This window comes from Drosophila suzukii, chromosome 3 (genome assembly GCF_043229965.1).
Source record: "Drosophila suzukii chromosome 3, CBGP_Dsuzu_IsoJpt1.0, whole genome shotgun sequence".
NCBI lineage: Eukaryota > Metazoa > Arthropoda > Insecta > Diptera > Drosophilidae > Drosophila > Drosophila suzukii.
In genome coordinates this window covers 67,403,378-67,429,392 of record NC_092082.1, presented here as the reverse complement: position 1 = coordinate 67,429,392, position 26,015 = coordinate 67,403,378, and the positions used below count along the sequence as shown (strand labels likewise).

The window sequence follows — 26,015 nt, the reverse complement described above, 5'->3', positions numbered from 1 at the left end:
GAACCCGGTTGTCGTGGTTGATGGGTTGCTAAATTGCCGGCTCTGTGGTTTTTGCAGGGAGGCGATACGGCAGCGCAAGGCCCTCAGTCGCACCAGCTCCAACATCCTGCTGAACAGCGTCCACATGGGCCACACCCAGCAGCCCACCAACCTGAGCTATCTGCATCCCAGCGACTGCGATCTCAACGCGACTTCCGCCCGCGAGGAGACGCACAGTGCCCTGAGCAACTTGGAGGTGAGTTGGGGGTCTATCTAGGGGAATAAGTGATGTCTGTTAGGAAGGGCAAATAGGTGATCCCAAATCTGCTTTAAATAGGACAGAAAATTTAATTACTAGAGCTCGGATTTGTCTCTCATTCCTGTTCCTTACATTCGATTTTAAGTGAACTGTGCTTAAATACAATTATTTTCAAAAAGCCATTATTGGTTTAAGCTTCAAAATAAATATAAATTTATGAGAATATGTATTTTTGCCAGACTTCAATTAAAAGGTAATATTTAGAATACATTTTTGTAAAAAATCTGTAACAATAGCAAATAACTTTAGAATTGATATCAACTTAAAATGTATTTGAATTCATGTATTGCTTTATTTTGCTGGGACTTAGGATTTTATTATTGGATAATCGAAAGAATAAAAACTAAATGAAAGATTACTCAAGTAAAATAAGTATAAAGGTAAATACAGATATTTTTTAAAAATATTTGGATAGATTTTAGAAGATACAATCAAATATTATTAAAATTTGAAAAAGGATTGCTATTTAGATTAGATCGATAAATAAAATATTAAATAAAGCATAAAAAGTACTACAATTTGAGAACAAACAATATAGGGACTTAAAACCCACTGCAATCTAGGATCAAAGCCTTTTTCCATACCAGCAAGAATAATGTGGAGCGATTAGATTGGATGCTGGAGGGGAGCACTTCACTCCACTCCACTCCGCTCTAGAGTGTTTCCTTTGTGGTCCTGCGTAAATGATGCGCCAACATGACTCCCTGTCGTGTGTGTGTACTATGTTTCTTGTCCTTTGCCCACAGGACATGCTGCAGCCGGCCACCGACGAGGACGACGACAGGGACGAGTGCGATGAACTGCGAGTGCCGTCGCCGCCGCCACGCCGCCTTAGCCGCAGCAGCATCGACCTGCGGGACCTGGAGCAGGAGCGGTACGAGAAGGTCACCCACACGGACAGCGCCCCCTCCATGATGGCCCTGCAGCAGCAGCAGCCCACCCACAACCAGTTGCAGCCACCGGCGCCAGTGTTCAACCCGCAGATATGGACGGAGGGCAAGATGATGCCCTCGAAGGAGCTGGAGAAGGAGTATCCCGGTCATCCCACGGCGCCGCAGCAGCAGCTCAGCCTCACGAGCGGCAGTGGGAACAGCGAACCGGAGCCGGAGTCCACGGCCTACCGGGTCTTTGGCCTCAACAGTGACGAGAGCGAGTGCAACGACCTCTACGTGGATACTCACCTCCCGCTGGCCGAGGACAACAAGGAGCTGAAGCGCCTGATCGAGGACAACTATCTGTACTTCAAGCGGCAGACCGGCGGCACCATCATCAGTGGTCCTGGTGGCGGAAAATACGCCGCCCTCAGCGAGACGGATTTCATTCGGCTGAAAGCAGGAGCAGCGGCCTGCGGAAGGAAGGCCATTGCCTCCAGCGACTCGGAGTTCCTGCGGACCATCAGCGAATCCCGGGCCCTGCCGGAGCAACCGCTGCCAAGTGGCAAGGATAAGGGCTTCAACATCCTCTCCCTGCTATCCAAGACGAAGCGCTCGAGCACCGAGTGCTTTGCGCTGGAGAAGAAGCGCCAGCAGGGCAACACGGGCTCCGAGGGATCCAGCTTCTTCCGGCGCTCCCGGAACCGGAAGTTGTCGCACAGCTACAACGGATGCGGCGGCGGCAAGGAACGCAAACTTGAGCGACGCCAGCGGCAGCACAGCGACACGGACTCCACGCCCAACAAGCCGGACATCCTGCTGGACATCAATGTCCTGAGCGAGCAGTCAGGCGCCAGTGTGATCCAGCAGTTCAGCGATGGAGTGCAGCTGATCGACTTCAGCGAGGTGAAGACTCCGCCGGAGAGGAGGCGCAGCGATGATGAGCTGGCCCAGCTGGCCGATTGCTTTGGGGAGTCGCCCCAGCAGCCGGCCACGCCGCCGCCATCGTTGTCTCCTCCAGAGTTGCCGGAACCGAGTGGCCTGCTCATCGCCAGCAGCTCGGAGCTGGCCGAGATCTTTCGATCCCTAAGCTTTCCGCTGGGCCGACCAGCTGGAGCTCCCCAGCGTTTGAGCACGCTGAGCGACCAGGTATGCGCTAACTATCTGATGTCCCCACCGAACACACCGGCTCCCACGGCCCTGTCCATGCCCAGTGGAGCTCCGATGGACTCCTCTTCCTCGGCCAACGCGCAGTCGGCGTCCATCAATGTGTACTTCCTGTCGCCGCCGCCACATGCCGCCGGACCTGGTTATACGCCCAGTGACGCCTCCACCGTGTCCCTGGATGTGGTGACCAGCCTGCCCATGCCCGTGCCAGTGCCCCAGCCAAATCCCCAAATGCCCTCGCAGCCGAGCATATCGCCCAAGCCGGAGATCATCCTGGACTCCACGCTGTCGCCCGTCGAAGGTTGTGGCGATGAGCACCGGGATGTCACGTCGCCGCTGTTTAAGCGCAAAGATAGCGCAGGCGAAGCGGACGTGAGTGTTTCCGGCGGACTTGGTGTGGGTGGTGGCGGGGGAGGAGGCAATGGACGCCAAGGACGCTGCAGCATCCTGGCCGGCTACGATGGCATCCAGACCGTGCGCAAGCGACAGGCGTCCGTGGTGACCTACGACGTGAATGTCATCAACTTCTCGCAGGAGAACAGCGACAGTCGCAGCTACATCCCCATGGGCCGCGTTTCCACCAGTTCAGCAAGTGAGTAGTCCGGCTATTGTGTAGATTGTTGCAGCTCGTGCCTGGATTAAGTAGCTCGTTAAAGACGATTTATGTCCGTATCCTCGAAATTCGCTCTGTTTTTGTCAGTTTGCTACGAGAAGTTCAAGTGATTCAAGTCGTTTCCTGAAAGTATGTCTTCTGATAACGAGGTGTACACAAGTGCTTTGAGTTAATTTGTCCTTTTGACGATTCTCAAGCAACTAATAATATCTTTAAATTTGCATCACACAAAGAGACTTTATACGTTTTTGATAAGCCCTAAAACATAAATTACAAAAGCCCATAAAAATTATTGACTTGTAACTAAATCTCAAAGTAGTATTATTTAAATTTAATCAAACAGTGAATTACATATTAATAACTACAAAATTTAAGGGTGTCTAAAAGTATGCAACAATATACTCAGGTATACAATCTTCAGAATTCATTTCTTGCAGACTATTATTTATTTACTACATACTTTTAGGCACCTCAAATTAAATTTTAAAAAGATTTGAAAACCCCAAGTGTTTGTATGACACCCCCATAATGATTGCTATATATTTTTTAACACAAAAAAAAAAATATATTTTCCTTATAAAAACATTTTACATTAGTTTTAAAGAATAAGCAATCGCTTTTTCCAAATCTATTCTTACAAATAAAAAATAAATCGATTATTTGGCTGTATAACGTTTAGTTTTAAATAAATGGTTCTAAAAACAGTTTCCTTACCAAAAACAGTGCGAATTTTCGAACTACAGGCAATAGCTAACTATATAACCTATAAACCTTCATTGAAGAAGTTTAAATATACTGCTTCAAACTATAATGAAACCTTAGTTGACTAGCTTAAAATAGAATAGTGCCAGCTTCTAGATAGTTGCACCTGCAAACGAAGACAGAAAGGGACCACCTACTTCCAGAGATAGAAACCCAGGATAGAGTCCTGAACCCCCTCCTTATCGATCCCGATCCTTTGCGTTTGCCGGTGCATGGCACGCACGTGCATGAGATCTGATCTGAGGAAGAGCATCTGAAGAGTGTGCCCGAAACTAGTGTCCTGTTGTGTCCTGTGATGAAACCTATTGTACATTGTCTACTACTCGTCTCTATCTGTCTCTCTTTATCTCTCTATCTATATCTCTCTTCCATGCCATTTCGTTGTGTGTTGTATGTGTATATATGTAAAATCAAATCACCAAATTATGTCCAACCAAAAACAAACTTCTACTCCAAAAACCAACTCCAACCAAAAACAAAAACTAAAACCCGAAAATGCGGTGGCCAAATTAAAAAAAAATACCAACCAACTGCAAGCAGAGCACGAATTTTCCAATAAATCCTCGCTGATCCGACGCGGCGGCATCTGCATCTTTGTGGATGAGGAGGAGGCCGAGATCATTGAGCAGCGGCCCAGGGGCATCACCTTCGCCGCGGTGCCCAGTCCGCTGCCCAAGTGTCCGCTCTGCGGCGCCGACATCAGCAGCACCACCACCGCAACCGCAAACGCCGGCACCACAATCGACACCACTGAAACCACCAATGCAAGTGCAAGTGCAAGTGCAAGTGCAAATGCAAATGCAAGTGCTAGTAGTAAACGTAGTATTCACGAGCCAACTCCAGATCTTGGCCAGGGGCCCAGGTCCACGTCCAGGTCCAGGTCGAGCTCCAGTTCCACTCGCTTCTGGCACAAACGAACGGCGGCGGTCACAGCATGTTGGCAGCAGAGCAAGAACCGGAAGCGCCGCTTCAAGACCGGATGCAGTCACTGTGGTGCAACCGGTGAGTCTTGTCGTATCCCCTCCTCTCCTCTCCTCCTTTCTCTCTCTCTCTCTCTGTCTTTTTGCTTGTCTCAGCTTCAGCACTTGTCTCACCCCCTCACGATTCTGCCTCTGTCAATGTCAATCATTCCATTTCCCACAACCCAGATGTCAAAGTGACACCTCATAGCTTAACCCATTTCATACTTCGAAACTCTATTCCTGGATCACCTTTAAGTAATCGTATTTTTCAAGACTACTAATTTTGACATCCATTAACTACGGTTTTTACATCTATACATAATACCTCATTCCATAATCAAAGTTATATCACACACTTTAAGTTTCTATGTATCTACTTTTGGAACCCTAAGCAGATACATATTTCTTCTAATCGTTTCAGGGAATTTCTTAAAAAATATTGTTTCCTTGAGGAGTTTTTTAACAAACTAAAAATAACACTTTATTATACATTTATTGAGAATGTTTGAGATATTACGAGTATGATTCAAGAATCATAGAGATAAAGATAACAGATTTATGTGGTTAGGGGTCAGAAAGGTTTTGCTATGAGTTTTGGAAGATATTAGAAGAAAACAATGACTTTAATCTACACTTATTTGAAATATTTTCATAAAGTTAGAGATATAGGCTTATTGAATTTAAATGTAATCCATAGAGATAGAGATATAGGTTTATTAAGTTTCAAATTAAAAATGTTTCGAGACTATCTATTAAACTATAGCTTGTATTAAAGTTAATAAAATAAAACACACAAATAGATAAAAAAAATTTTAAAAAATCTAATATTTTATCCTTGAATTTGAAAAAACACTTTAGTCCCCGTCTTCTGACTGGTGGTTAGCAAGACTCAGTGTAAATACCATTATATGTATCGATTGCAAAGTGAAACAGAAGAGGAACCCTAATTTTGGAAACCCTAGGCCCAAAAACCAGTTTGACTGACAAATCCCCACACAAATGCCAGTTTTTGGCACCTTCTTATCTGGAAACCCTGCTAGCCAGCTTAGGCACCTAAATCCGGAGGGTCATATCATCCAGGCCTTACGCGATCCCCTCCTCCACTCCACTCGCTGCTCTCATGCTGTACATAATTGCTTCCGCTTGCACGTGCGTTTGCTTTGCTTTATTGCGCCCCCTCACCGCCTTTCGTTTTGCATTATGATTTCACCTGGTTCTGGCCACCTCCGAGTGGCGTCCATCAGGGGATGGGCCTGGTGGCCAACTGGGTGGGGGAATCGTCCGCCGCTTCCTGTTGCTCACTTTTGTCTGTCTGATTTGTGTTGTTCTTCCTGCCCCCGCCGCACTCCCACTTTCCAGAGATGTTTATGTTTATGTTTGGCTGGACGGATGCGGGGGATTGTATGTCTTTGTGATAACAAGTGTCCTGTGCAAATATTTTCAATTGTTGGCCTCGTTTTTATTACTTCTCCCGCACACGCACATGCCAGAGCACCAAGACACAACACATGTTGGCCTTTCCAGCAGTTTAATGACACTTTCTGCAAGGGGGCGCAGCTGGGGGCGGGGCGGATGCCATCGATACTTAACAACATACAACAGCTAAAGAATTACTAATGTCGAAGTTAAACATGCCAGGATACGACCCGTCACACTCACACATGGCGTATACGCAACATGATGGCATCTTCAATATGCAACAATAAAAATGTGCACTCAGTAAAAAACACTGTGCAATATTTACGGGATTTTGGAAGGTAACCGCAGTTCGGATTTAAAAATTTGAAAGTAATGATCAAGACGAGTTTAACTCGTTTTGGGTTTGGATATTTTAGAGCTATACAGTTAAAATTGACAATGTTTTAGAACTTTAATAGTTATGGACGTAAGTAAATTTAAATCCAAAACCAAATATAGCTATCGTAGTATGCTTCATAGAGAGTATTCTAAGGAAATATAAATCAAGTTTTACACCAAACAAAATATCCAAAGGGGTTTTTACTCATTTCGTCCAGAACTTTTAGATTTGTTTTTTCCAAACTGCGGTTACCCTTTTCGGGTTACACTGTGCATTACATTGTTTTATCTCACTTTTTTATGGTTTCATTTCATGGCTTATTTTGTCAAACATTTCATTTTACCGACACAAGAATGCAAATGAACAAAATATTAGTATTAGGTTAGGATGATCGTAACGGAAGCTTTAATGAGAACAAATTTCTAAAGACAAATGGTATCTACTACATGTACAAGTTAAAAGGAAGGCCTTATCTCAGTTACCAGGATCAATATACCATATAAACACAAAGCACAACAAATTAAAATAAATTGTTTAAGCTGTAAAGGCACATAAAATATTAAGTTTACTCAACCATTTTCAACTCTCTAAAAATAAGCTTATTTTTTTCCGAGTGTACGCACACACACACCTAGAACTAAACCAGAAAACTGTCAATTGCAATGGCTTAACAAGAACTTGACTCTGGTCAAAGTCCCAAAGAATGGGTTGCACCAAGTCGATTCGAACCGAACCGAAAGCGAATCGATTCGAGTCGAATTGAACTTAATCAGCCAATTGCCCTCCTTCATTTCGGTTCTAAACTCCTCATCTGCCCCCACAGGCGGCTCCGTGCGACCGGCCAAAGGATGGAAGGCCGAACACAAGGCCGCCCGCACCCTGGGCATCATCATGGGCGTCTTTCTGCTCTGCTGGCTGCCCTTCTTTCTGTGGTGAGTGGTAGGCCGTAATCCGTAATCCGTAATCGGTCGTCTTCTGGTGGCTCATCCTCATGTGACTCACTCACTCACTCTTCTGTCCCTTCAGGTATGTCATCACATCGCTCTGCGGTCCGGCCTGCCCCTGTCCCGATGTTCTGGTCGTGGTGTTATTCTGGATCGGTTACTTCAACTCGACGCTGAATCCGCTTATATATGCCTACTTTAATCGCGATTTCCGCGAGGCATTCCGCAACACGCTGGAATGTGTGTTGCCCTGTCTGGAGAAACGAAATCCCTACAACGCCTACTACGTCTAGACCGGATAGCGTCTGCATTCCAACATTCCAACATCCCGACAAGCAAACATCCCAACACCCCTGCGATATGGAACAATGCCCCTATAAGTGATATTTAATACTTGAGTGAATCGTTATACCAAAGGAAGAAAAACAAAGCAAAGGAAAACAAGGCCAACGGCAATACCAGAAGGATTCTAGCTGGCAAAATCCTTGGAGCTAAGCAATACTCAATGTGTGTTTATGTATACGTGTACAATTTCGTTTAAGCAACGATAGGGAATTTAAATTAAAGTTGTGTTCTGAGCCCGCCAAGCAGCGGTTGCTGGGTCTCTGCTGCCCCGGAACCATACTATCCATATATAAGTGTTGTTTGTCCAACTAAACAGGAGATATACGTAAAAGATATACATATGAAAGAATAAAAACCAATTAGAAAGCGCGCGACTTTATGCATAGAGAAATTCCAATTTCAAATGAAATGTTGTCAAATGAGTTGTAAGAAACATGTAAGGTAACTTCGGCTTGTCGGAGATAAGACACTTTTTCCATAGATTATACGATATTAATTTGTGAATACATTTTTCTGAGCAAGTTATAACTGCCTTAGTTCTTGGTTCTCAAGATTAAAGATCACATTTTAAGATATACAGATATAAATTTATGTTGTAAATCATAATATCAAAAGAAATATTTGGCATAACTCTTCATCAGCAAGTTTATTTAGTAAAAATCGTATTATTAGAATTCTTTTCAAAGAACCAGAAATCATGGAAAAAGTGCAATGCCATAATCTTACCTATAGCTTTAAGTATCATATGTAACCTAGAAAACTAGCAAACCAAATCTACATAATCGAGTTAAATGAAATTGATAATTATAAATTACGCAATCGAAATTATGTAAAGAAAAAATAGTGAATGAAAGGGAATTGTCTAGGTGACGTTAGGAATTTTCAAGCAGAAAGACAATCTACCAACGAGTAAACAAGAATGAACTTTGAACAACCAAAATTGGCAAGCTGTAGGAAATCTCGCTATTCGCTGTAAAATCGATTCACTTATTTCAATTTAGTTAGTTGGATCCCCTCTCTCCTGAGTTGCGACGACTTTTGTGATAGTAAAGGAAATTGATTGTATTTCTAGTTGAATTGGTTTGCGTTGAGCAAGTAATGCATCCCGTCTAAGAATCTTAGAATCTGTACGATGTATGTGCGTGTGTCTAGGTATGTAAGGCCATGTATCGCTATGTATTTAAATGTACTTGCTGAACTAAACTATTGCAAATTAAAGTGTGAAAATAACGTGTTTTAAAAGCTGTTTAAAATCTATGTCAATAAATGGTCACATCAGGAAAATGTACACCTGCGCTCAAAATAAATAATATAATTATAACAGGTAATTGAAGATACGGTAGTTAAATGTTAATGTAGTTAAAGGGACGAAGAAATCAGCAGCGACTTAAGAAATCTATGTTGATTAGATGTTCCGCTCTCCGTAATTGATTTGCAATTTCTATTCGGTTCGTGTTGTAACACAGATTATAATTTATTATTATTTTATTTTAGCTCCAAATCAAATTTCAAGCTTGATTCATAAGGCATCATCTGTTAATGAAAAGTTGTTTTAGAAAACAATTCAACTAAACTAGCAAAAACCAGGAATGTATTATAAATACACTGTGCATTTTTTTGTAGTGTAACCGCTTTCTATATCTTAAAATCTGAAAACACTAATTGAAAGTAGTTAAACTCCATTGAAGTTTCTTTAACTTAGCATGCACTTGGTTGTTATTGTTAAAATTGGCAATACCTTAAGAGCCGATTAAGATTTTATTTTCATGTGTTGAGATTTATTATAGGTATGGACATATGAACTCAAAATACGAGACAATTTTTATGAACAAAGTAATGGTATTATGAGCCAGGCTTTAAGATGGCATTCGTGCCACATTGTATTCGTAGTATGTTAATATCAAATGATTGGTTTCTGTTACATTTTAGAGTCCACAAATACCTGAAATTAAGCTTCACCCCAAAACTTTAAATCGGTGGATATACCGTTTAAAATGTCCTGGAAATGAAAGTATCGAAAAAATGTTGCAGTGATGCAACGCCCATTTGGGATTCCTCTGGGAATCCCAAATAGGCGTTGCATCATTGCAACATTTCCAGGACATTTTAAAGATATAGTTACCTTTCTATGTGTCTGGGAGACACAATTAAAAATTTGAAATCTTTGTTTTACATAAAAAATCATTTTTTTTTAATACTAAAATAAATAATTTATTTATCATTCTTCTAATTAAGCGTATAACCATTTTTGCTTACTAAGGTCTATAATACTTTAGTTTTACTATTATTCGAGAATGGCAATCAAACAATTCTTATCACTTTTATGGACTTAAATTAGGAATGAATTGATATGTCTCTTTGGCTTAGTCGACCTCCTCGACCGTGGGTCCCGAGTAGCCGCCGAAGCCTCCGGCCTGCTGGCCACAGTTGGCTCCTGGGCCACCGGCTGCTCCCGCTCCCGCCGCCTGCTGATGCATCTTGGTCATGATGGGCGAGCAGTGGCGGGTGAGCTCCTCCAGCTTGTGGTCGAACTCCTCCTTCTCGGCGGTGGTGTTGCCGTCCAGCCACCGAATAGCGTCGTTGCACTTATCCAGGACGGAGGTCTTGTCCGCCTCGTCCAGTTTGCCAGCGGGAGCCTGTTCCACAGACTGCTTCACGTTGAAGACGTAGCTCTCCAGGGCATTTCGAGAGGTGATGCGCTGGCGCTGCTTCTCGTCCTCGTCGGCATACTTCTCGGCCTCGTTCACCATGCGGTCAATCTCGGCCTGAGAGAGGCGTCCCTTGTCGTTCTTGATCGTGATGTTCTTGGCCTTGCCCGTGCTCATCTCCTTGGCGGTGACGTTCAGGATTCCGTTGGCGTCCATGTCGAAGGTGACCTCTATCTGGGGTACACCCCTTGGCGCAGGAGGAATTCCGGACAGGTCGAAGGTGCCCAGTGCGTTGTTGTCCTTGGTCATCGCACGTTCGCCCTCATACACCTGGATGGAGACTCCGGGCTGGTTGTCCGAGTACGTGGAGAACGTCTTGGTCTGCTTGCACGGGATGCGGCAGTTGCGCTCGATCAGCTTGGTCATCACCCCGCCAGCGGTCTCAATTCCGAGTGAAAGAGGGGCCACGTCCACCAGCAGCACGTCCTGGATTTTGCCGCTCTGGTCTCCGCTGAGGATTGCGGCCTGGACCGCCGCTCCGTAGGCCACCGCCTCGTCCGGGTTAATGGAGAGGTTGAGGCTCTTGCCGTTGAAGAACTGCTGAAGCAGGCTCTGCACCTTGGGAATGCGGGTGGATCCGCCAACAAGCACGATGTCGTGGATCTGGCCCTTGTCCATCCTGGCGTCCGTAAGGGCCTTCTCCACGGGCTGCAGGGTGTTGCGGAAGAGGTCCGCGCACAGCTCCTCGAACCTGGCGCGGCTCACCTTGGTGTAGAAGTCGTGACCCTCGAACAGTGCGTCGATCTCGATGGTTGCCTCGGTGCTGGAAGAGAGCGTGCGCTTGGCCCGCTCCGCCGCCGTCCTGAGGCGTCGCAGGGCGCGAGGGTTAGAGCGCAGGTCCTTCTTGTACTTGCGCTTAAACTCATCCGCCAGGTGGGTGACCAGCCGGTTGTCAAAGTCCTCGCCGCCCAGATGGGTATCTCCGGCGGTGGAGCGCACCTCGAACAGCGATCCCTCGTCGATGGTCAGGATGGAGACGTCGAAGGTGCCACCACCCAGGTCAAAGATAAGTACGTTGCGCTCTCCCTTGAGGTTCTTGTCCAGACCGTAGGCCAGAGCCGCCGCCGTGGGCTCATTGATGATGCGGAGTACGTTCAGGCCGGCAATGTGACCGGCATCCTTGGTGGCCTGGCGCTGGGAGTCGTTGAAGTAGGCGGGCACCGTGATGACCGCGTCTGTGACGCTCTCGCCCAGATACGCCTCCGCCGTCTCCTTCATCTTGGCCAGCACCATCGAGCTGATCTCCTCGGGGGCAAACCGCTTGGCCTCGCCCTTGAACTCCACGCCGATCTTGGGCTTTCCACCGTCGCTGACCACCTTGAAGGGCCAGTGCTTTATGTCCTCCACGATCTTGGGGTCATCATACTTGCGTCCGATGAGGCGCTTGGCGTCGAAGACTGTGTTCCTGGGGTTCATGGCCACCTGGTTCTTGGCGGCATCGCCGATGAGGCGCTCCGAGTCTGTGAAGGCCACGTAGGACGGGGTGGTGCGGTTGCCCTGGTCGTTGGCGATGATCTCCACCTTGCCATGTTGGTAGACACCCACGCAGGAGTACGTGGTGCCCAGATCGATTCCAATAGCTGGCATCTTGTGTGTTTGTGTTTGTGGATGCAGTTGCTCCTTACTTGGTAATGTATAGTTGTGAGTTGTGAGTTTTCAGCTTCCTTCAGTAATAGCTTCTTGATTGTAAGGTTGGTTAGTAAAATTACTACTTGCACTTTGTTGCAGATTGTTTAGCTTGTTCAGCTGCGCGTTTGTTTTGCTTAGCTTTTGCTTAGCGATGTTTTCAGTTTGCTTGTTTGAATTGATATGAGGCTAAGAGAACCGCGCGGCCCTATTTATACTCAGGCGCTCTCTTCGCGAACATTCGAGACCGGCTCTCTCGAAACGCCGAGAACTGTGTGCTGTTGCTAGTGCGCCAGAGCGAATAGCAGATTGAGACAGCCGAAAAATTAAGAGAGGGTGGGATGGGAATATCTCGAATTTTCCCAGTTCAAAAGAAACAAACCTACCGCAACAAACGGTTTGTTTTTGAGTTTCTGGAAGATTCGGGCGTTTTTGTTTGTTTACATTCAAGACAGCGTACTATTTATAAGCGAGTATAAATATGTCGACTAGCTTCATTTTATTTAAAATTCTGGCACTAGATAGTTCAGTGGTTTCCAAAATTTAATTCATGGAACCAATTTCATACACTTTTGGGATTGCATGCCCACAAAACTTTAAAGAAGCTTTTGGTATTAATGGTGACTTCCCAAATGTACATTGTATGTATGTCCATAAGTATCTTAACTATTCTATCACTTCCGGTTTTAACCGAAATTACATAAAAAATATTTTGCATGATCAGAAAAACTTATTCATTATCTGCACTTTTACACTATTTAAGTTACTTTTTAATTCATCTCATTTAAAGGGATATTAAAGCTTTGTCTTCGAGTATTTCGCTTCTTTAAATATAATTAATAAAACTAAATAAAAATGAAACAAAGATTTGAAGAAAATAAATGCTAGTCAGACAGTTTATGTCTTTATACCCTTTCTCGTAGAGCAAAATGGGTAGTATACCCTGTGACACAGGTACAAGAAGCGTGTCCGACCCCATAAAGTAAATGAACATATGTACATACATATGTATATTATAAAAGGATCACTAGCCGAGTCGATCTAGCCATGTCCGTCTGTCAGTCTGTCTGTCCGTCCGTATGAACTCGGAGATATCGGAAACTATAAAAGCTAGAAAGGTAATTCTGAATAAGCAGATTATTAGCGGAGTGCCCACCCTAACGCCCAGAACTTTAAAGCCTGTCTAACGCCCACATTTTTAAAGATTTTATTGAGGCGTGAACTGAAATTAATTTAATTGGCCAATACCTATCTACCTTCTTTTCTTACGGATACAGAATTGTAAGGAGTTTTGCTCGAAAAAGACAACATGCGAGTTAAAAAAGTTGGATAGTTTTATCCGATCGGGACTAAGAAAAATGTTTCTATGTACCTTAAACTTTAAATTTTTACATTCTATGTATGTATGTATTTAAAACCTTAAAATACATGGATCCTTTAAAAAAATGGACGCTATCAGCGGTAGGTGGCTTACCCCGTAGGTCTTAGAACAATGGAAGAAAGCTGTCTAAATATGTTTGAGTGAGAACCAACTTGGCCAATAATATTGAAATTTCCCCGTAAGTAAGGTTTTTCTTAGCTGTATGCAAGCATTTTAAACAAAACTGAAATTCTAGTTCTCGTGTTCAACAATCTGTAAATATATATTTTGAAACTCCATAATGATGAAAATGGTCAAAACCATAAACCAATTTTTGGAATTGCTATTCCCAATACTAGCATTCATAGCTGCCTGTAGTAAAATATTCAATTTTATTATGCTATACGCGGAGTTTTATGAGACAGTTTCCGCATATTTGTAGATCGAGTACATTATTTGACTACTCTCTTTGTTTTATTAAGTATGCTTTTTTTTAAATAAATAAATAAAATAAATAAATAAATAAAAATATTGGTTTAGTTTGTTTGGGCTGGGAAAATTCGAGAAATTTTCATTCAACCCTCCCTTAATTTTCCGGCACTCTCTATCTGCTATCTCGCTCTGGCGCACTAGCAACGGCACACAGTTCTCGGCGTTTCGAGAGAGCCGGTCTCGAATGTTCGCGAAGAGAGCGCCTGAGTATAAATAGGGCCGCGCGGTTCTCTTAGCCTCATATCAATTCAAACAAGCAAACTGAAAACATCGCTAAGCAAAAGCTAAGCAAAACAAACGCGCAGCTGAACAAGCTAAACAATCTGCAACAAAGTGCAACTAAAAGTGAACTAGTAAAATAACAACCAACCTTACAATCAAGAAGCTATTACTGAAGACAAGAAGGAAGCTGAAAACTCACAACTCACAACTATCCATTACCAAGTAAGGAGCAACTGCATCCACAAACACAAACACACAAGATGCCAGCTATTGGAATCGATCTGGGCACCACGTACTCCTGCGTGGGTGTCTACCAACATGGCAAGGTGGAGATCATCGCCAACGACCAGGGCAACCGCACCACCCCGTCCTACGTGGCCTTCACAGACTCGGAGCGCCTCATCGGCGATGCCGCCAAGAACCAGGTGGCCATGAACCCCAGGAACACAGTCTTCGACGCCAAGCGCCTCATCGGACGCAAGTATGATGACCCCAAGATCGTGGAGGACATAAAGCACTGGCCCTTCAAGGTGGTCAGCGACGGTGGAAAGCCCAAGATCGGCGTGGAGTTCAAGGGCGAGGCCAAGCGGTTTGCCCCCGAGGAGATCAGCTCGATGGTGCTGGCCAAGATGAAGGAGACGGCGGAGGCGTATCTGGGCGAGAGCGTCACAGACGCGGTCATCACGGTGCCCGCCTACTTCAACGACTCCCAGCGCCAGGCCACCAAGGATGCCGGTCACATTGCCGGCCTGAATGTACTCCGCATCATCAATGAGCCCACGGCGGCGGCTCTGGCCTACGGGCTGGACAAGAACCTCAAGGGAGAGCGCAACGTACTTATCTTTGACCTGGGTGGTGGCACCTTCGACGTCTCCATCCTGACCATCGACGAGGGATCGCTGTTCGAGGTGCGCTCCACCGCCGGAGATACCCATCTGGGCGGCGAGGACTTTGACAACCGGCTGGTCACCCACCTGGCGGATGAGTTTAAGCGCAAGTACAAGAAGGACCTGCGCTCTAACCCTCGCGCCCTGCGACGCCTCAGGACGGCGGCGGAGCGGGCCAAGCGCACGCTCTCTTCCAGCACCGAGGCAACCATCGAGATCGACGCACTGTTCGAGGGTCACGACTTCTACACCAAGGTGAGCCGCGCCAGGTTCGAGGAGCTGTGCGCGGACCTCTTCCGCAACACCCTGCAGCCCGTGGAGAAGGCCCTTACGGACGCCAGGATGGACAAGGGCCAGATCCACGACATCGTGCTTGTTGGCGGATCCACCCGCATTCCCAAGGTGCAGAGCCTGCTTCAGCAGTTCTTCAACGGCAAGAGCCTCAACCTCTCCATTAACCCGGACGAGGCGGTGGCCTACGGAGCGGCGGTCCAGGCCGCAATCCTCAGCGGAGACCAGAGCAGCAAAGTCCAGGACGTGCTGCTGGTGGACGTGGCCCCTCTTTCACTCGGAATTGAGACCGCTGGCGGGGTGATGACCAAGCTGATCGAGCGCAACTGCCGCATCCCGTGCAAGCAGACCAAGACGTTCTCCACGTACTCGGACAACCAGCCCGGAGTCTCCATCCAGGTGTATGAGGGCGAACGTGCGATGACCAAGGACAACAACGCACTGGGCACCTTCGACCTGTCCGGAATTCCTCCTGCGCCAAGGGGTGTTCCCCAGATAGAGGTCACCTTCGACATGGACGCCAACGGAATCCTGAACGTCACCGCCAAGGAGATGAGCACGGGCAAGGCCAAGAACATCACGATCAAGAACGACAAGGGACGCCTCTCTCAGGCCGAGATTGACCGCATGGTGAACGAGGCCGAGAAGTATGCCGACGAGGACGAGAAGCAGCGCCAGCGCATCACCTCTCGAAATGCCCTGGAGAGCTACGTCTTCAACGTGAAGCAGTCTGTGGAACAGGCTCCCGCTGGCAAACTGGACGAGGCGGACAAGACCTCCGTCCTGGATAAGTGCAACGACACTATTCGGTGGCTGGACGGCAACACCACCGCCGAGAAGGAGGAGTTCGACCACAAGCTGGAGGAGCTCACCCGCCACTGCTCGCCCATCATGACCAAGATGCATCAGCAGGCGGGAGCGGGAGCAGCCGGTGGCCAAGGAGCCAACTGTGGCCAGCAGGCGGGAGGATTTGGCGGCTACTCGGGACCCACGGTCGAGGAGGTCGACTAAGCCAAAGAGACTTATCAATTCATTCCTAATTTAAGTCCTTAAAAGTGATAAGAATTGTTTGATTGCCATTCTCAAAGAAAACCATTTGTACATACACTCATAGGTTTATAGTTCCTACTATAGTATTCCAGTCTTAAGTTAGCAACCAATTGTTATAAGCTTAATTAGCATTATGAAAAATAAATACATAATTTATTTGATTTTTTAAAACAAACATTTTTGCGTTTTACATTTCGGATATGGGTGGAGTTTAATACTTAAAAAGAAACTAAATAATTTATTTTCCAATTGTATGGAAAAATCATGAAGAACTCGGCAGATCTTTAAGGTTTTTGGATGTTCAGAGGGTCCTATATATAGACTTACAATTTTTATTTTTGGGAGAAAGCCCATAGTTTGAATCTAGAGAAGGCTTTGCGCGCAACAGAACCACTTTTGGACACGAGTTGGCAGCCCCGTCAATCAGCTGTTGGCAGGGAGATGCAGAGCAATCCGAAAACCCGCCTACAAATATTGTTATTTTGATTAGATTCCGGATTACAGAATGGAGCCACCGTACGCCCCGCTAAGTGAATCCTGCGCCAAGGCGCTGGGCGACAAGGTGTACGAAAAACGGAAGCTGGCCTCCCAGGAAATCGAGAAGTGAGTATCCCACTACACGGAGCCCCAAGATTCGTAATTCCAATTGGGAAATCCGACTCTCCACCAGAATGGTCACGGAATTCAACAACAAGAACAACTCGGCGCAGATCCGTAAGCTGATTGAGGTCCTAGCCACGGACTATGCGACATCGCGGGATGCAAACCGTCGGAAAGGGGCGCTTATCGGACTCGCTGCCACGGGACTAGGGCTGGGCAAGGTAAAACCATTAGTCATCGGATTCATTAGAAGATAGCTGAGACCTCTTTTGCTTTTTCAGGACTCGGACAAGTACGTCCAGGGCCTGGTGACTCCCATTATGACCTGTCTTTCGGATCCTGACCTGCGGGTGCGCTACTTCGCCTGCGAGTCACTGTACAACGTGGTCAAAGTGGCCCGATCCGCCATCATTCCCTTCTTTCCGGAGCTTTTTGCGGCACTATCCCGACTCGTCACCGATTCCGATCAGATGGTTAAGGATGGTAGTGAGTTGCTGGATCGCCTGCTTAAGGTACTTCCTATCATAGACTTCCTATAGATGTTTGTGTTAATAATACCCCTATTTTCCATAGGACATTGTCACGGAATCTTCGCAGACCTTCAATCTGCAGGCGTTCATTCCTTTGCTGCGGGAGCACATCTATGTAAAGGATGCCTTTGCCCGTCAGTATGTGATCTCATGGATTTCGATCCTGAACGCCGTGCCGGATATCAACATGGTCAACTATTTGACAGAAATCCTGGACGGTCTCTTTGTCATGCTCGAGGACAACACGCCCGAGATCCAGCGCATGTGTGAGACCACGATCAGTCAGTTCCTAAAGTCCATAAGGAACGACTCTTCGTCCGTGCGGATGGAGGACACCATTAATACGCTGATAACCCATGCGCAATCGCCCAATGAGCTAATCAAATCGATTGCCATCACCTGGATCCGGGAGTTTGTCCAGATATTTGGCCCCAATGTGCTGCCCTATGCTAGTGGGATATTTACGGCCATATTGCCGTGTTTGGAGTACAATGTGGAGTCCAAAAGGAGTAAGACAGTTTCATGGGAGTAAAATATATCATATCATTATTATATTTATTTTCTAGGCATTAAAGAGTGCGCCGTATCCGTTAACAACTCGATGATGTTGCTGGTGTCCACCAAGGAACTGAAAACACAGACGGTGGCCAAAATTGATCTGCGTTCAATTATGGACGTTCTCTCTCAGTATCTTACGCACAATTCCATGCACACGAAGATCGCGGTACTCAAGTGGATCCATCATCTTTTTACCAATTTTCCAAACGAGATGTCCGTGCATGCGAGTAACTTAAACAATAACCTGCTTTCAACGCTGGCCGACAACTCGGATGAGGTAGTTCTCCAAAGTCTATCTGTTTTGGCGGAAATAGTTAATTCTCAGGATAACAGGGGTGAGAAGTTTTCTTTGTGTACTGAATTAAATTGAAATAATTCCTAAATATACTTACAGAGCTTAACGACTTCAACAAATCACACTATCGTAAGTTCTTACTTAGCTTATTGAACCTCTTCAACGAGGAGAAACTCATCTTAGAAAACAGAGCCAGCCTCATTATAAGGTAACTTCACACGGATTTGTTTACTTGATGAGTTTCTAAATAATACATGTATTTTTATTTAGAAAACTGTGTGTGTTGCTGAATGCCGAATATATTTATCGTACTTTTGCGGAAATAATAGCTGAGGAGGTGCCCAACTTGAAGTTTGCATCGACGGTTGTGCGCCTGCTAAACATCATTCTGCTTACCTCCACGGAGCTTTTCGAGTTGCGTACCAGCCTGCGAAATATTTCCAACGAGAAATCTGCAGATCTCTTTCAATGCCTCTACAAGAGTTGGGCCCACTGTCCAGTATCCACGCTGTCCTTGTGCCTTCTGGCCCAGAGCTATCAGCATGTGTCCCATTTGGTCACATTATTGTGAGTTATTTATAGAAGGAGTTAATCTGATAGTTTACATGATGTTTATCTTGCAGTGCCGATGTTGAAATCACCTTGGAGCTGCTTACCGAGTTGGACAAACTGGTCCAGTTGATAGAGTCCCCAATATTCGCTCCTCTACGCCTCACACTCGTTTCCAAGGCGAATAATTGCGCGGATGCTCAGTACTTGGCACACGCTTTGTTTGGAATCCTGATGTTGCTGCCACAGACAGAAGCGTTTGATACCCTTCGCAATCGCCTGCAATGCGTACCCAACTATTGGGGCCACGATCCCATGTAAGTTATTTCCCTGACTAATAGCTTATGGAATGTAATTTGACTCTTACCCACAGAGATGAGCGCAATTCGCTGGAGTACAAAAGTGGCATAGATTTCGATGCCTTGGAACAACATTTCATCAAATTACAGAAGGCACATCGCGAGCAGCGTATTGTACACCGAAAACGGAGCGTAATTACTCCTGAAAGTAATTAGTCCTCTTAAGCATACCTTATTTATATAGCCTGTGATTCAGTGTGCAGTCTTTTTTTCGCCACATGCGTTTTTAATAAATGTGAATCCAACACACCTCATCATTTTGGCAATAGCTTAAATTCCATAGGGAACAAAAAGCTATTTAATAGATTTGTATTTGAACTACATTTTATAAGAAAATGTTAGTAAGTGTTTGTAAATGTTTAGAATTAGTTTTCTAAGCCTAAATGCCACATTCTCAATAAATAAGACAATCCACTCTCCTAACAACACCTTTTATTTAAATTTTCGAATACCCGTTGGCAGCGAAGTGCAATGGTGCTGATACATTTGTAGAAGGAAGATAGTATCATCCAGGGTCAGTTCTGCCTTTGACAAGGTCTTGATCCTATTTTTTACCTTATTAAGGATTTCGCACTCGGGTGGTGTGAAAGTCTCCACAATCTAAAGCATTTTTGCGGTTAAAAATGTATATAAGTATATCATTAAATAATAATTACCTCTGCAATATATTCGTCAGTTTCTCCTCGCTCCTTCATTGTTTCAACTATGCTGTCCAACCTTTGTGATTTTTCAATGAGACCCTTGTGCTCATTTTTTTCAAAATTGGATCGTTCTATTGTGTTATAAAGCGACTTGTAGCTGGCATCTAGCAACATTCTCACGGTCTAAAATTCATAATTAACATTAAAGAGATCACACTGATAATAACCAGCTTTACTTACATCCTTTTCCTTGACTTGAAAGAGATAAAAGGCTTTGGCGGGACCATTACTGCCTCCACCTGGCTTTTTAATAATCTTGACATGTATAAATTGTTCCTGGAACAAATTATACGCCAGCGACTTGGCCTCTTTTGAAGGGATCATGGCCTCCTTCTGCAGATCCTCCTGTTCTATGTATTTCTTGCAACGAATTACTCGAAATATCCTGGCTGCCTTTGAGCCAAAGCGTTCCGTGATGACAGACTCTACGCAAGCAAAGGCAAGTGACTCGAAGGCATGTTCCATGTCCACTACATAAACTCCGCCACCCATGTCTCCCACTCTCCGAAAGAATCCCAGTGAGTCGTCGGCTTTAAAATAACAAAACTAAATTAGTAAAGTATTACCACCGTATAGCGGACTACATTTACTTATCAGACTTATATATTGGTCCAAGTACTTCATAAGATCCAGGTTGTTTGATTTCCTTTCGATCGCCTGTTTAATTTCCACGAAAGTTATCTGGTTGGAGAGTTTCTGAAAAGCGATTTAAGTTATTATAAAATCCAGAACAGGTATAAGTAACTTGTTACATACCCTCTGCCACGGATCAGTTGTATTGTACATAATCTTCAATATGAACCGAAAGCACTCTGCAGCATTTTCGCCCAGTTTCCGCTCAATGGCGTCCACCATGATTGTGTCGCGGAAATCCTGATGGAAGCGATCGTAGTTTAGGTTCCACACCATAGTGCTGTCCCTGGCCTCCGTCAGACTGGCCTCTCCTTTTCGTATCTTGGCCAGCAACTGGAGGTCAATATTGGGATGTCTGAAGAAATCGCACTCGTTGGTCTCAAATTTCGGCACATTCTCGTCCTGGTCGTCGCCCACTAAGAGTTCTGGCCTTTTAATGATGTAGTGATCGGTGACCATTTGGAGGAAGGTGTTGCGGTAGGATTCCGGGCTTTCCGCCTTGTTCTCGCCCTCTGCCAGGCACTTGATAAGAATGCCAGTAGCCGTATCCGACCCAGAATTGATTAGCTCCTCGGCGATGGATGCACCAACATTTCCGTACTTGGTTTGCACCAGATGCACGTAGCTAAAAGAGATATTGGATATTTTAAAAGTCTATTAAGATTATGATGTTCTTACAATAAAAGGGAGGTTGTCCTGGTAGATATGAATAGTTTTATACATAACTCACCGTGGATACCGCAGGAGACAGAGGATATCCTCGCGCCGCAGGGAGTACTCAGCCAGGAAGGGATTCTGCTTGGAGGCGGTAAAGTCCACCAGTCTGTACTTGACGAGCACCGCCAGGGCGAGTGCCGCCTCCTTGCGCGAGAACTTGGTGGCACTGGTGATCTGTCCCAGGGTCCTCGTGGTGGCCGAGAAGAGGCAGTCGGCCACCGCCTGCACCACCTTGCCGAAGCACTGCTCCAGGATGGCGGAGCTCAGATGCGAGTAGTCCGCGGACATGGTTCCTGTCGGCAGTACCTATAATTCCAAATCAATGTCACTTAATAATTGATAATAAGTATTTTTACCTGCTGATAATACGGGATCAAACAAATAGGAACCAAAACAAAACAGAACCGCGTTGGAGTCAGCTGTTTATCGAAACTTATCGATAATTTATCCAATAAGAAATCAAATCAGAAAAATTTTGAAAATCTTAAAATCCGTTAAATAAGAAGAAATAAATATCTTAAAATTATGTTGCAATCTATTTAATATTTGTTTGAATTAGAAAGTGCTCTCGAAAATTTAAAATATATCTTTCATTATTGTGATTAATTTTCAAAACAAATTATATATTTTTTTTTTAAATCATAATTTCTTGCGTTTCGTGCATAACTTAAGAAAAATGTATAAAATTTTAAAAACATCGATAGCTCCCTGCAAAACATGACCGATGTTCCCATCGACGTTTTGCCATCACTACTGTAAAAATAAACTTTACACAGGTAGAAGTGTTCCCGTTTGCCTATCTGAATAAACTTAATCTTTGGGGTCTTACCAATGGCCACATGTTGCTCACCCAGTTGCATACGACTTCGAAATTCTGGGGTGAAGCGCCTAAGTCAGCAGTACGCGCGGCCCTTTATTATAAGCTTTATTTTGGCCGCCCCATTCTCCCCATCTTCTAAGGGTACTAAGTACTAAGACCTTTCAGGTTAGAAATTGCGTCAGATAAATGCGCAGGAATCTATTTTTACGCGCTGTTTGGCATTTACAGACCAGTTCTACTTCTAACCATGTCGGATGTGGACTCGGACGGCGAGGCGCCTGGTCAGGAAACGAGCTCCACCACCAGTGCACTGGATGAGTTCCGGGAAAACTGGCAGCGGGAGCTTCAAGGTCACATGAATAGTGCAGCCCGGAGTCGTTCTGAAGCCGGGGATCCCCTTACGGCGGCCAATTCCAACCTCAGCGAAGCGGATCTTCTGCGGAAGGCGGAGAGCCTCTATCGGACCGCCGTGCTGTTGGAGCAGCGTGGCAAGGTCTACGACGCATTACCCTACTACCGGAAGGCCACGCAGATCGTTCCGGACATCGAGTTCCGGTTCTACGAGCAGCAGAAGCTCAGCGGCGATGCCAGCAAGAAGTACCACAATTTGGCCAGCGATCTGGCCAAGCAACTGGATCTGGGTCAGCCAGACGCCTCGGAGGGCGGTGAAGAGGTCGTCGACAATCTGTATGAGAAGTTCCAGCAGGACTTGCGGCAAGACAACATCTACAACGGCAAGATGATCGCGTCCAGCCGCGATGCCGGTGTCCTGACCACTGGCCTTCACTTTGCCGACCTGCCGCCCGAGATTGTGATGCGCATCCTCCGCTGGGTGGTCTCCGCTCAACTGGACATGCGATCGCTGGAACAGTGTGCCGCTGTGTCCAAGGGCTTCTATGTCTACGCACGGGATGAGGAGCTATGGAGGCTAGCCTGTGTCAAGTAAGGGTATATTTCAAATCCGATTTACTCCTTGCTTAACCATAGAACTTTCTTCCTCAGAGTATGGGGCCACAACGTTGGAACCTTGGAGGCCCAGGACTCGGACATAAGCAACGTCTATTACTCCTGGCGCGACATGTTCATCCGTCGGGAGCGAGTGCTCTTCAATGGCTGCTATATCAGCAAGACCACGTACCTGCGAATGGGCGAGAACAGCTTCCAGGATCAGTTCTACCGGCCTGTGCAGCTGGTGGAGTACTATCGTTACATTCGATTCATGCCCGATGGCAAGGTGCTGATGATGACAAGCGCCGATGAGCCGGCGCAGGGTGTCTCCAAGCTGAAGAATATACACAATCTAAGGCCAGAAATGCTACGGGGTCGCTATCGGCTCTTCGGCAGCACAGTCACTCTGGTGCTGCAGAAATCGCAATCTCGAGGACCGGGTCACATGCGACAAAGACGCGGCAGTATCATGCCAGTGGAGGAGGACTCCTCGCAGTTCCTGATCGAGCTGCGCATCACAGCATCCAAGCGCCGCTGCGCCCAGTTGGTGTGGTCACACTACACGCTCGTGCAGAAGCGCAACAAGGTGGACACCAGCTCCGAGTTTGACCTGACGGAGGCCAAATATCCGCCGCTGAGATTCTCAACCGTTAAGAGCTACCACCTGGACGCCGATGCACCTTTAGCCTAAGTTAGATAAGCTTCCTGCAAAGGGGAAATAAAACACTACGATTTGAAACCCTGTTAGAGGGGGAGTGGAAATAACGAGATATTATTAGCAACTATCCTTATCGGAGTGTCTAAAAGCTTACAACGTTCTTAACAACTAGAGCATAAAATCTTCCTAGGACAATCGAGAAGCTTAGCTTTTCCTCTGCAGTTTAAAATTCGTTGCACCAGTCTGCAACCGTAGCAGCTACAGCGAAGGGTTTAATGGCTTTGGATAATGGCCGGAAGCCGGTCTAAGATTCGGACTGCACCACAACATGTTCGTAGCGCATCAGGTCGGGCGTGTCCCAGCAGCTCTTGAGGCAAGTGAAGACCAGCACGTTCCCGTACTCGATGGGCGCATTGCAGCCGTTCACCTGAAACCGCAGCTTGGGAATGAGTGTGGGCAGCAGCTGCACCTCGCAGATGGTCTCTCCCTTGCAGTTCTGACACTTGGGCAGGGGTTCCGTCAGCGGAGCCACTAGCAACGGCAGCGCGTCCCGGGAGTACCTGAAGTGGAACACAGTAAGGGAACAGTGAACTAAGAGAATAGAAAACCAAGTTTACCTTAATAATTGTCCCGGATTCTGCTGGATGGTAGTAATAAAGTTGTGAAACACTATGTCGCCATGGGCTGGCAGGGATTTCTCGTAGGACTCGTACTCCTCGCCCGGTTCCCCAGCTCCCGAGGCACCGCCTGTGGGTGAATGAGTCGCGTCTCCGTCCCTCAGCTTATACTCCTGGTACAGATCACGTATATGGTCCATGGATAGAGCGCCTCCATAGTTCTCGTACTCCTCCACTTGGGTCTTGCTCTCTACATCCACAGCAATGTAGTACGACTTGAGTGTAAGATCCTTGATCTGCGAAAGCGAACTGGAGGTGTGCTTTAGCAAGGCAACAAGGTCGCGTTCCGGCTTCTTGGGCGTGTCGACCAGCACCAGATCCGTTTCGGGACCCTCGATCTCGGCATAAACAGCTGTTGAGGCTGCACTGGCTCCAGCTCCATCCAAACTGGGAGCGGCGGCCGCTGCACAGTTGGCATTCGGATCATCGTCGGCGTTCTGAGGAGAGACCATGTCCATTTGATGGAAGCCCGAGATCAGGTCGCTCTCCAGCGAGGTGCTCTCATCCTCGTCCTCGTCCTCATCGCCGCCCATCTTCACCTGCTCCAGCTTGACTGATTCATCCAGTTTGATATCTGCCTTCGCATTGGCGTATTGCAAGGCATTGGGACGCACATTGCCGTTCCTCTCATTCTGCTCGTCGTCGGCGGTGATGTCCATGGCCTCGTCCAACGCCACGGAGTTGGTCTTGGCCACATCGATGGTTCCACAGCCACTGTCTCCCCAGTCGTCCGCTCCACTGCACCAGTTGACCGCCTGCAATCCGCCGGACTTGCCCTTCTTCTTCGAGTGCTGCTTGCCAGTGGGCGTGGCCTTGGGCGACTGCTCACTGATCACCTCGAACTGGTGATCCAGGTGCTGGGTGCGCACACAGACCCAGCTCTTGGGATTCTGCGAGCAGGCGGGGCTCATGCATCCAAAGACGTACAGGCTGCGATGGAACTGGGAGCGGTCCAGCGGCGCATACATCTGCACGATCAGCGGACGCACTGCTCCGCACAGCGGGCATGACGGAATGGTAACCTCGTGTCTGGGCCAATCCTGTGGGTAAAAATCAATTTCAATTATCAGCTGTCTCGGTGGAAGTCCATGTAATCGCCCTTCTTACGGGTGTGCCGCCGATTTTGTTGGTGCAGCTGTTCAGGAACTGCTCCTGCTTGGCCGTAACCTCCTCATCCTCGTATCCCAGGTACACCGTTGACTTATTCTTGGCCATTTTTCATGGTTCTATCAAAATTTTCTAAAATTCCGAACCGAATGGTTTTTTATTAGCGATGGGCGAAGTGAATCTTCCTGTGCAAATTGATATTTTCTGATAGTCCTATCGATTTTCGAAAGTATCGAATATTCTTTAATCGAGTATATTTTTTGTAACGGTCAAAACAGGATTTCAAAATAAAAATACAGTTTAAATCATTATTAGATTTGTTAATAGGCTTAATATGATTCAGTCATAATTATACTTAAAAGAAACAGCAGAAGGTAAGCCACAATGGTTATATCTTTCATTTCTGATATGATTACAAATTTAAAAATTGGCTGAATCTGAGAACAATTTATTGAATGTTCATTAC

The 26,015-nt window shown here is 46.1% G+C and overlaps 7 protein-coding genes across 9 annotated transcripts in view; 4 read left to right on the top strand and 3 right to left on the bottom strand.

Moving 5' to 3' along the window:
- The window catches only part of Octbeta3R (Octopamine beta3 receptor), a 43,461-nt gene extending 34,412 nt beyond the window's left edge, over positions 1-9,049 (top strand). Inside the window, exons 5-9 of one of the 2 annotated variants that reach the window (XM_065865372.2) lie at positions 58-235; positions 1,045-2,929; positions 4,253-4,714; positions 7,296-7,404; positions 7,499-9,049. In XM_065865372.2, the coding sequence (XP_065721444.2) occupies positions 58-235; positions 1,045-2,929; positions 4,253-4,714; positions 7,296-7,404; positions 7,499-7,709 (2,845 nt within the window). In that variant the 3' untranslated portion in view covers positions 7,710-9,049. The remainder of the gene's footprint in view (positions 1-57; positions 236-1,044; positions 2,930-4,252; positions 4,715-7,295; positions 7,405-7,498) is intronic. The other variant, XM_036816754.3, reaches the window with a different exon arrangement.
- A 956-nt stretch (positions 9,050-10,005) lies between these two features.
- On the bottom strand, positions 10,006-12,232 carry LOC118877553 (major heat shock 70 kDa protein Ba). Its single transcript, XM_065865374.2, has one exon. The coding sequence runs from the start codon at positions 12,054-12,056 to the stop codon at positions 10,125-10,127; it is 1,932 nt and encodes a 643-aa protein (XP_065721446.2). The 5' UTR covers positions 12,057-12,232; the 3' UTR covers positions 10,006-10,124.
- A 1,958-nt stretch (positions 12,233-14,190) lies between these two features.
- LOC108007391 (major heat shock 70 kDa protein Ba) lies at positions 14,191-16,572 on the top strand. The gene has a single exon (XM_017071045.4). The coding sequence runs from the start codon at positions 14,430-14,432 to the stop codon at positions 16,356-16,358; it is 1,929 nt and encodes a 642-aa protein (XP_016926534.4). The 5' UTR covers positions 14,191-14,429; the 3' UTR covers positions 16,359-16,572.
- Positions 16,573-16,818: 246 nt separating this feature from the next.
- LOC108018669 (protein VAC14 homolog) lies at positions 16,819-19,537 on the top strand. Its single transcript, XM_036816812.3, has 9 exons — positions 16,819-17,000; positions 17,068-17,218; positions 17,279-17,509; positions 17,571-18,036; positions 18,094-18,420; positions 18,480-18,588; positions 18,651-18,947; positions 19,004-19,246; positions 19,303-19,537. Exons 1-9 carry the CDS (start codon positions 16,903-16,905, stop codon positions 19,442-19,444), a joined length of 2,064 nt encoding a protein of 687 aa, XP_036672707.2. The 5' UTR covers positions 16,819-16,902; the 3' UTR covers positions 19,445-19,537.
- A 166-nt stretch (positions 19,538-19,703) lies between these two features.
- On the bottom strand, positions 19,704-21,786 carry Polr3C (RNA polymerase III subunit C). Of its 2 annotated transcripts, none has more exons than XM_017086257.4 (7): positions 21,696-21,786; positions 21,353-21,645; positions 20,746-21,247; positions 20,580-20,685; positions 20,170-20,519; positions 19,945-20,112; positions 19,704-19,888 (listed from the first exon to the last, which is right to left on the bottom strand). In XM_017086257.4, exons 2-7 carry the CDS (start codon positions 21,625-21,627, stop codon positions 19,721-19,723), a joined length of 1,569 nt encoding a protein of 522 aa, XP_016941746.4. In that variant the 5' UTR covers positions 21,628-21,645; positions 21,696-21,786; the 3' UTR covers positions 19,704-19,720. The 2 variants fall into 2 exon arrangements, with proteins under 2 accessions (XP_016941746.4, XP_065721516.2); XM_065865444.2 differs by having other exon boundaries at positions 21,353-21,632; positions 21,696-21,753.
- Positions 21,787-22,090: 304 nt separating this feature from the next.
- Positions 22,091-23,872, top strand: LOC108018679 (F-box only protein 9). Its single transcript, XM_017086251.4, has 3 exons — positions 22,091-22,324; positions 22,388-23,101; positions 23,162-23,872. The coding sequence occupies exons 2-3, from the start codon at positions 22,407-22,409 to the stop codon at positions 23,796-23,798; spliced, it is 1,332 nt and encodes a 443-aa protein (XP_016941740.4). The 5' UTR covers positions 22,091-22,324; positions 22,388-22,406; the 3' UTR covers positions 23,799-23,872.
- Positions 23,840-25,730, bottom strand: trus (programmed cell death 2 like trus). Its single transcript, XM_017086250.4, has 3 exons — positions 25,550-25,730; positions 24,383-25,482; positions 23,840-24,325 (listed from the first exon to the last, which is right to left on the bottom strand). Exons 1-3 carry the CDS (start codon positions 25,655-25,657, stop codon positions 24,070-24,072), a joined length of 1,464 nt encoding a protein of 487 aa, XP_016941739.3. The 5' UTR covers positions 25,658-25,730; the 3' UTR covers positions 23,840-24,069.
- Positions 25,731-26,015: the final 285 nt, after the last annotated feature.